The following is a 9,075-nucleotide window of genomic DNA, read 5'->3' as shown; positions in this document are numbered from 1 at the left end:
TCAGATATGGTCACTCAACCAAGTTCTGCAGAAGCCCAGGACTATGTGAGCAATGCTATGAACCAAAAACCAAGACACACAACTGCTCCAAGGCAGGAGATACAAGCTGCCTACACTGTAAAAGAGCACATAGAACATTCTCCAGAGAATGCGAAAAATATAAGCAGAACATGGAAATCAATGAGATCGTGGCATATGAAGGAAAATCTTTCTTTGAAGCCAAAGAAAGCCTAGGAAACAAGCTCCAACTACAACAACTTCCAAATAAAACAATCAACCAAAATAATACATTCAGATGAATGGAACACAATTTTCCAGCCCTCCCAGAAATGAGGGCTAACAAAATTTGACAAAAAGAAGAAAAAACACACACCACACCCACAACACCCCAGACCCCCAAAAAGGAAAAATAACAACAATAAACAGGAAACAACACACTGCAGATGAAGACAAAGAAAACAAACAAACAAACATATAAGACAATAAAAAAATCAACCGATACAACCTAATAATGAAACTCCTTAACAGGAGTCACAGCATCAATGCAGAATAACAAAGAGCAAAAACAGGTAGGCAGATACAGAACCTACAAACAAAGAATATAACAGAAACCCCCAAACAGTACAAAGGATCAGCAAGCAAGTAAACAACATGGACAACCTCAAAATACTACTATAGAACTGCAGAAGTACCAAGAACAAACAAAAAATCCTACAAAAAATGAATTCAGACTACGAAGTGATAGTCTTGACTGAAACATGGTTTCAAGACAAACAAAATTTCAATTTAAAAAATTTTAAGATAATCCTAGGTATAACCATAGATCAAAAACTAACATTTGAAAACCACATACAAAACCTTAACGTCACATACCAAAAAATAATAAACATCATAAGATATCTCAGAGGAACTTGGTGGGGAGGCAGCCCCCAAACACTACTCACCATATACCAGGCCCTAATAAGATCAAGGATCGAATACAACTGCTGGTGGTATTACCTTGCCCAAAATAAAAAACTCAAACTTCTCTTAGAGAGAATACAGGTTAAAGCGACGAAACTAGCCTTAGGCTTGAGAACCTCCACACCCAATAATGTAACTCTGGCAGAGGCCAAAATACCAACCATAGAGGACAGAACCAGATACCTAGGGTTCAAGTACATCCTGAGGGCCTACACCAACAGATCTAACCCAATAGCAAAAAGACTAGAGAACCTAGCCATAGAACAAGAAGAACATCACAGCACAGCAGACAGGAGAGCAAACAGAAACAAAATGGTTCAATAGTGTTGGGAAAAGATATCACCATACCTACAGCACATTCAAATCAATGACACACCGACACACACATTGCCCCAGATGTAAGGGAAATACTCTATAGCCTTATGGAAGAACAATACTCTGAACACACAGTAATCTATACAGATGGTTCCAAAATGAAGGACTCCCCATCTACAGGTATAGCATGTATATGCCCAGAATTAGGCTACAAAGAAATAGCCAGCATCAACCCCTTAGCTTCAATATATACAGCGGAAACAACAGCCATAAGAATGGCAATCGATCTAGCCAACCAAGACCATAGCAAAAGGTACTTCATCTGTACAAACTCCCTAAGCACAGCACAAGTATTAAACAGGAAAATGTTCACCAGCAACACCAGCCATCAAATCATAAGGGCCAAAAATAGTTTAGAAGCCTTCGAACAAAATACATTTACAGGAAATAAAATAAAATTTGTGTGGATGCCCTCACATCACAACATACCCGGAAACGAAAGTGCAGATGAGGCAGCAAAAGAAGCAGCCAATAAAATCCACAATCTGGACATCCCCATCCCGTATGCAGACATTACACAGTTGCTGAAAGAAAGCATGTGGCATAACACCGAACAGAACTGGTTAAAGGAAGCTACAATCAAAGGCACAAAATAATTTAACGAATTTTATGAAAATAGCAAAAAGCCCTGGTTTTATAACAAGACACTTCCTCGATTCATCACCTCATGGGTATGCCGCTACCGGGCAAACCACTACAATCTAGCCACATCTCTAGGAAGAATAGGAACAACAAAGACCACAGAATGCCACTGTGGGTACAAAGAACAACATCTAAATCACATACTCTGGAATTGCCCAACCTATAGGAAAACCAGAGACAGATTAATTAGGAAACTCAGGCAGCAAGGATGGACACCACCATACAAAATCGAACCATTTATACAAGGACCAGACATAAAAGCCGTATATATATATAATATAATAAAAAACGTAACAAATAAAAAAAAAAGAAAACTCCCACATCGGTAATATTCATCTATCACTTTGAGTGTTTTGCCACAGATGGCGCCTCCAGTGAAAAGCGCAGATTTTTAATTTCAAAAATATAACAATTTCATTAGACCTCAAGCACTCACAAAAAATAATTTTTAAGGGAATATTATAGGGGAAGTGAACATAATTACATAGATAATTAACTAATAAACATTTTCAGAATCTTTTAAACGATGTTGTTAAGGAATAACACTTTATTCAGTTCATTCTATGCTTACACATAATGTAAATTAGATATATATATGTATATGTATAAATAACTATAATTCATTACAGAAAGAAGCAATAAATACATGCCACAGTTGCAAAGTACAATAACATCTTATTATGTAATTCAAATGGAAACAATATACAGAGAGTACCAACAATTACTTAATAATTTATTATTATCTATGAATCGAAGAAATATTTAAAGACGTTACGATATAGCAACCAAAACGTATCGTTACAACTTTCGCTTTTATCAATTTCATGTGTTTTATTATCTAGTGGTAAATCTAGAATTCAACAGAACGCCTATTCACTTATTTGTTATTAAGTTCCAGGTCCGATTGATGTAGCCGACGATGCGATGTTAACTGTAATTAATAACACAGGTATTAATTTCTTCAAGTACCATAACCTTCGGGTATTCTTAAAAACAAGAAACAAAAGTGGGGGAATATTTTTTTTGAACTTTCCATTTGCCTTTTTTGGTCTTCTATTCATGTAATGTAAACTCAATAGAAAAAAAGTTCTGTAACTTGTAATACAAAAGTTTACAATAAGAAGACAATTATATTCGCAATATAAATAATGTGTACAAAATTCTATTTTATATTTGTATATTTTCCACTTCTTTTCTTATGTTGAGATTAATTTACTGATTATTAATTTATTTTTATTCCTTGTTAAATGTAGGTGTCTATAATAGGATTAATAATGTATATACCCATTGTCCAACGATGAACGATAATGTGTAAGGATTGACTTTCAAAAACTCCTGACGACGTGTCTGAGGAAGAAGCATCTTATCTTGTTCCCCAAACTTTTGCAGAGGCATAGCGAAGTCATTGAAACGTACAGTATCTAATTCTTGATTCCGGTCACTCGTTGTCCCTTCGTTTTCTGAAAAGTCGTTATCTCGCAAATGTGGATCGAATCTTTTCCCGTGACCACCATAGCAAGAGTGACCAAACACTGAGCAACCACCTGTAAGAAAAAAGGTATTAAAAAAATTATTAATATTTATATTTGTCGGTATTAAATGTTGGAATACTTTGTGCGACATTAGAATATTTTAGTAAAGATAATGTGAAATAATAATATTCGTTATTACGATTTATTAAAAGTAGAATACAGTGAAAATATAGTTATAATATATAATATAGTACAAATATAGTATAAATATAAAAAATATAAATATATAAAATGCAGAAAATATATTTTAAAAATCGTATTCTATATCTAGATTGTAAACATTGTGTCTAACATGAAAATACTAATTTTCAATGTTGTAGACACATATTCAGCAATTTATTCAATTTTTCTGTATATAACACACTTCAAGTTGCTGTTGAAGTGAAGTCAACACATTTGCTGTTCAAATATCTTTTTGCTGCATTATTTTATTATTAGTTACAAATCACAAATTCTAAATTCATTAATAAAATTAATGCCTCAAACGATGTATTGTTCTCATCCCAATAAAATTGAAAGTATAATAATTGCTAAAGGTAATTCAATATTGTGCTTTCAATTACAATTAACTCGCAAGAATCAAATAATTAATTTATTTCATCTGTTTCTCAAGGTAAAACACAGACACGACCATCCACCACGAATAAAATAATATTCTCCATTTAAAAGTCGAAATAATGTATTCGCAAACCATAGAAATCAAATTTTACATAACAATGGACACGAGTGTAATTGTTAAACGCGATGCACAGACAGAAATGCGGAACGCGACGGAAGCCGCTCATTCATAGTTAAAATAATGAATCGATCATCGGGCGTCGAATGAACAGGGCCGCTTCACGCGACCGGATAAATTGAGAACTAAATCGAAAAAAAATAGTAAAGCCTCAAATAAAAACGTGATTCATTCCACGCAATCGGCGAAGGAAAGCGCGGCAAAAGTAAAAAGGGAAAAGAATGAACGATATCGTCGCACGTGAATTCATTCACTCAATTATTATCGTGAATGAAGCCGAGGCTTAATACGTTCGCGGCCAGCGTCACATATTTGTGACGTTCAACATTTTATATCTGGCATAAAGAAAAACTAAAGTAAATTACTATCACGCATATTTGTATCTAAAATTCTAACGCATGGTGTAAAGTATTGGAAGTTGACGCGATTGTTAAGACGCGAGAACGGGAAATCCCATAATCACTTTATTGCTCGAGACCTCAGGTCAGCTGGTTGCCAAATGTTCACATAACCGAAGTACTCAAGCCGACAGTATGTTAAGGCCGTTGTAGTACTGTCCGTTGCAGCGAACCTGACACTCTCATTTGAGTGGGCAGATTCCAAGGCACACGCCCTGCTTACATGAATTTTCGGTTCTGGTATACCATTCGCTGAGGCACTCGCGTACATTAATCGGGTCGCACGGCGATGAGTGGGGAGAACCGTTTCCGGACTCACAATTGAAGTTCCCGGAGCGACTGTACCCCTCCCTATAACGTGACGAGTGCCAGGTTCGCTGCAACGAACTGTAGTCTTGGAGAATGTGTCGACTACCCCACTACAGTATTCTCGCAATTAGAAAATACCTAGTCTCATCTGCAGGATTAGTGATAGTCATCTCCACCACTGAAGGGCGGTCCCCCCGGCAAGCCGCGAAGTTCGACGGTCGAGCAGTTGTAAGCAATATGATACGCTGTTCAGCGGTGGTAGATATCGGTGAGACAATATTAGTGCAATTATAAAACATTTTTCTAAGAAGTTCTTTCACTCTTCTTCAACCGTGTTAAACCGCGCAATTCGAATGCAAATAATGGGCAAATGGTATCGGAAATAATTGTTAATGATTTGGTATCACAGTGCTCGTATCACGCTATTATCCAGCTACTTACGTTGCCAAATATTTTTATTCGATATCAGTTTTCTTATTGCAATTTTTATCGAGTAATTTGGAAGCTCCAGTCATCGGTGACCACTGGCTGTCAACGCGTTAATACTAAAACTACCGAGCAGTTAAATTGACTTTTTGAAATTCCTCTATAGAAACTTCAAGAGTGCATCTATTGAGACTTTCATTGATTTATAATTCAGTTGGCGTACTGTTAAGTCAATTTCATTAATAATTTCTCAGAGAAACATCTGTTGTCTTCATAATAATTTCAAAATGCAGAAATCAGGAATGGACCATTTTCACCCGTGTGGTAGTTTTAGTGTTAATGAAGTATTGTAACTATGAAAATTGCTGCTGTGGAACAAACGCTGGTCGCGAACGTGCTAATCGATCTGACTTATCGAGCTTCTTTCCGCGAACGCTGCAATGTGTTCGTTCGTGCGTTTACAAAAGCTTAAAAAGCTCTCCGAGGAAACACGATTGTAAGTGAACCTCTTTGCGAAGCAGATTTCCTAGCCCACAAAAGATGTCGTCTACCACTTATGCAAGTATATACGCGACATATAAATTGATTCCCCTTTCGCGTTTTCCTCGAGCTTTTTGCTGGACCGAAAACAGTAGAATGCAACACAGGTAAATGTAAAATACAAAATGTACAGTAAGCAGCTTGAAAGTCATTCCTAGATAGCGGATTTTTATGTACTTATGGAAAATTTGAAAGCACAAATTGCACGGAATGCTCGGAACATGAGAAAATATATAAAATATTCAAACAGTGTGGTGCTCTTTACCGTATCTGTTATGGCAAATCGGTTTCCACCGTAATTCCATTTTTTTTTAATTACATAGTTGTAATTAAAGCAATAATTTTTTATTCTGTTACCCCATTATCCTATTCACATCTGAGGTTTCCTTATAAAAACATTTAACTTGCGAGCAAGCTGAACTTTTTATTCATTTTCCAATGAATGCGTGGTCTCAGTAATTTTAATTAAAATAAAGTAGGTTTTCTGCAATTAAATGTTTTACGAATTCCGGAAATAGAGATAAATACTTAAAATAATCTGGAGACGGAGAAACTTAAATTTACGAAGAAAAAATATATTCGACGCTTTTGATAACTGAAAATCAGGTAACAAGATTATTGTAATAATATAATATATAAACTTCTTTAGGAAAATTTGTATTATATGCTTATTTCTTGTCTTTGTATCATTTAAATCCTTCTGAGGTATTTCAGGTACATTAATTTTTGTCATGAAATTCAAGAGAACTGAATTATAGTCGAAACATCTCCACATTCCAACAAAAGAGTACTCTATTTTATCTCTATTATCATCTAAAAATATGAAACATACTTATATTGCATACTTTATCAATTTTACGACTTGACTGTATAACTTTCCACAAGAGTATTTTGTCGCAATATTATTGAATACTAATGAGAATTATACTGTTTCCTTGTGAAAATCATAAATTATGATCTTAAAATGGGTCTTCACGCATACGGGTACCATTGACGCTGCGGAACGTAGAATTGTACATATAAACCTCTTTTGTTGGTCCAAAAAACAACTCTGTTATCTATTCTTTCGCTGGCGTGAAAATTATAATTAATTAGCAAATGTAATGTTTTGACGTTTCATTCTGCGTTTTAATTGACATTAGCCGGCAATATTTTATAAGTTTGCAGAAACAAGATATCGATTTATAAAGAAATTGATAATCGTTGTGATTCGTAATGTTAAAGAATTAAAAATAAACGGGTACTTTTACCTGACCGGCAGGTTGTGTTAACATCGATTTAAAAGATAAAGATAACATTCGAAATAGAAGTTTGACAATTTTTACGATTCTATATGAGTTACAAAGATCTGTGATACTCTTAAATATATTCATAGAAAGATGTTAAATTACGCAGAAATATCAGCACTTTAAATAACGGTTATAACACTATCTACTTCAAACATTAATGTCTTCGATAAGGAATAGATAAAACACGATTTATTGGCATGAGCGATCGTTGAAAGAATTTCTAAATACCATCGATCACAAAAGTACACTGCTCCATAAAATTGCAGCATTTCTAAATTGTAATTTAAAAAATTGTCTACCTTTGAGCTCGTGTAACCTTGTAATAAGAAGTCGTACGACATTCTACTTGCTCTCGTTTTAATGTTCTTATAGCGGATGAGAAAGCAAATATACGCAATATAGAAAATGAATTCCATAAATAATTAACAATTAACAAAAAACATTAAAAAATTCTTCTCAAGACTGAATCTATTATAGATTTGAAAATGACAGTTTCGCCTTTATAACGACCCCCTAAAACTTGATATACGATTTTCTTTCGCCATTTTATTGAAGTTAATGAGTTGATTCATTCGTTGAACTTCAGAAACGAAAAAGTATGTTTACTGTACCACTCGTTACATGAAGCAAAAACATCTTAGGAAAAAGTGGTTTAGGAAAGACGAAAGTGAAAGCTCTACCGTTCAAGATGAACTAGGCACAATATTGTACAACTGTTTATTATCAAATCATAGGAGTTCGAAGTTCAAATTTGCGTAAATTCACGTAAACATTTACCAAATAATTTTAATGAAATTCGATATGCGTCAAATTGACACGCTTCATAAGTCTAGTGTTAAATACCATAAGAAAAATAATAGGAAATCAGGAAAACAAAGAATTAAAAATGAGGAGGAAAACAATCAGAAGGAAAAGAGCAATAACAATGAGAAAGTAAATCAAATAAAGAAAACGAGCACAGACAAGTTATCATTCTGGAATATAGTTAAATAAGGGAAAAGGACAAAAAGTTATAGCAATGAATACTATAAGAAAAATGAAAGAAGAGCTTGAACAAAAATATTTATATTACAAACTTATGTAACAAGTCAACACGTAGAAAAATTCCAACAAGGAAATGGTGGATAACGCGTCGAAAACATTTCCTCTGATGATGTTAATGGTTTCAGCAACTGATAAGAAAATGCCTGGATACAAATATGACATTTTTGCAGTGACAATAACAGCACGCAACGAAACGGTGAAAAGACGAGCACGAGAGCCGTCGGGAAAGCTGTTTCAAGTCCTATGCAAACAACTGGCACCGCGACCGATGTAATTTTCCGTTTTACAAGCTCCCGACGATCCACGATCGCTGGAAATCAATTTTTGTCGTCCGTTTTCCATCACTGGATCGTGGGAAACAGAAATACATGTATTTACGAACCATTCCCCGCGAACATTGCGCTGAACTTTATGTTTATAATCGACGATGAAATGCACTTCGCGAACAGGACAGCCCATTTCTCTATCGAATTTTAACTGCGGTGAAATGCGAATGCTCTCGTTGTTCCGAGTATGTCCGTGTAAATAAGTTTGGCAGGGCGAATAAAGCTTCATTCACACTAACGGTTAACGGTACGGTCAGATCACGATCAGTCACGATCGAGGATTTTACCGAGGCGTGATTGAATGTGAGAAATTCACGTTCAACAAACGGAAACGATTGAATCGTGTGTGTAAGTTTAAGACAACGCAGTGAAACTTTAACATTAATATGTTACGGACGATTGACGAGTGATCTCCGGTTTTTTCAACAGCTTTGATACGTACAAATTTCTACATAAATCACATTTGGAAATTAATGTAATTTTGAAACATTTCTT

At 35.0% G+C, this 9,075-nt stretch overlaps 2 protein-coding genes across 3 annotated transcripts in view; one reads left to right on the top strand and one right to left on the bottom strand.

The window, feature by feature from the left end:
- Window positions 1-1,436: 1,436 nt before the first annotated feature.
- Window positions 1,437-2,375, top strand: LOC143175241 (uncharacterized). Its single transcript, XM_076373411.1, has 4 exons — window positions 1,437-1,591; window positions 1,640-1,900; window positions 1,958-2,243; window positions 2,343-2,375. The coding sequence occupies exons 1-4, from the start codon at window positions 1,437-1,439 to the stop codon at window positions 2,373-2,375; spliced, it is 735 nt and encodes a 244-aa protein (XP_076229526.1).
- A 398-nt stretch (window positions 2,376-2,773) lies between these two features.
- The window catches only part of LOC116427693 (uncharacterized), a 30,701-nt gene continuing 24,399 nt past the window's right edge, over window positions 2,774-9,075 (bottom strand). For both annotated transcript variants that reach the window (XM_076370858.1, XM_031978350.2), the window contains 2 exons: window positions 3,265-3,524; window positions 2,774-2,911 (listed from right to left, as the gene is read on the bottom strand). In XM_076370858.1, the coding sequence (XP_076226973.1) occupies window positions 2,858-2,911; window positions 3,265-3,524 (314 nt within the window). In that variant the 3' untranslated portion in view covers window positions 2,774-2,857. The remainder of the gene's footprint in view (window positions 2,912-3,264; window positions 3,525-9,075) is intronic.

Source organism: Nomia melanderi, chromosome 1, assembly GCF_051020985.1.
Source record: "Nomia melanderi isolate GNS246 chromosome 1, iyNomMela1, whole genome shotgun sequence".
In the NCBI taxonomy this organism is placed as follows: Eukaryota; Metazoa; Arthropoda; class Insecta; order Hymenoptera; family Halictidae; genus Nomia; species Nomia melanderi.
This window is presented reverse-complemented; position numbering and strand designations above follow the sequence as displayed.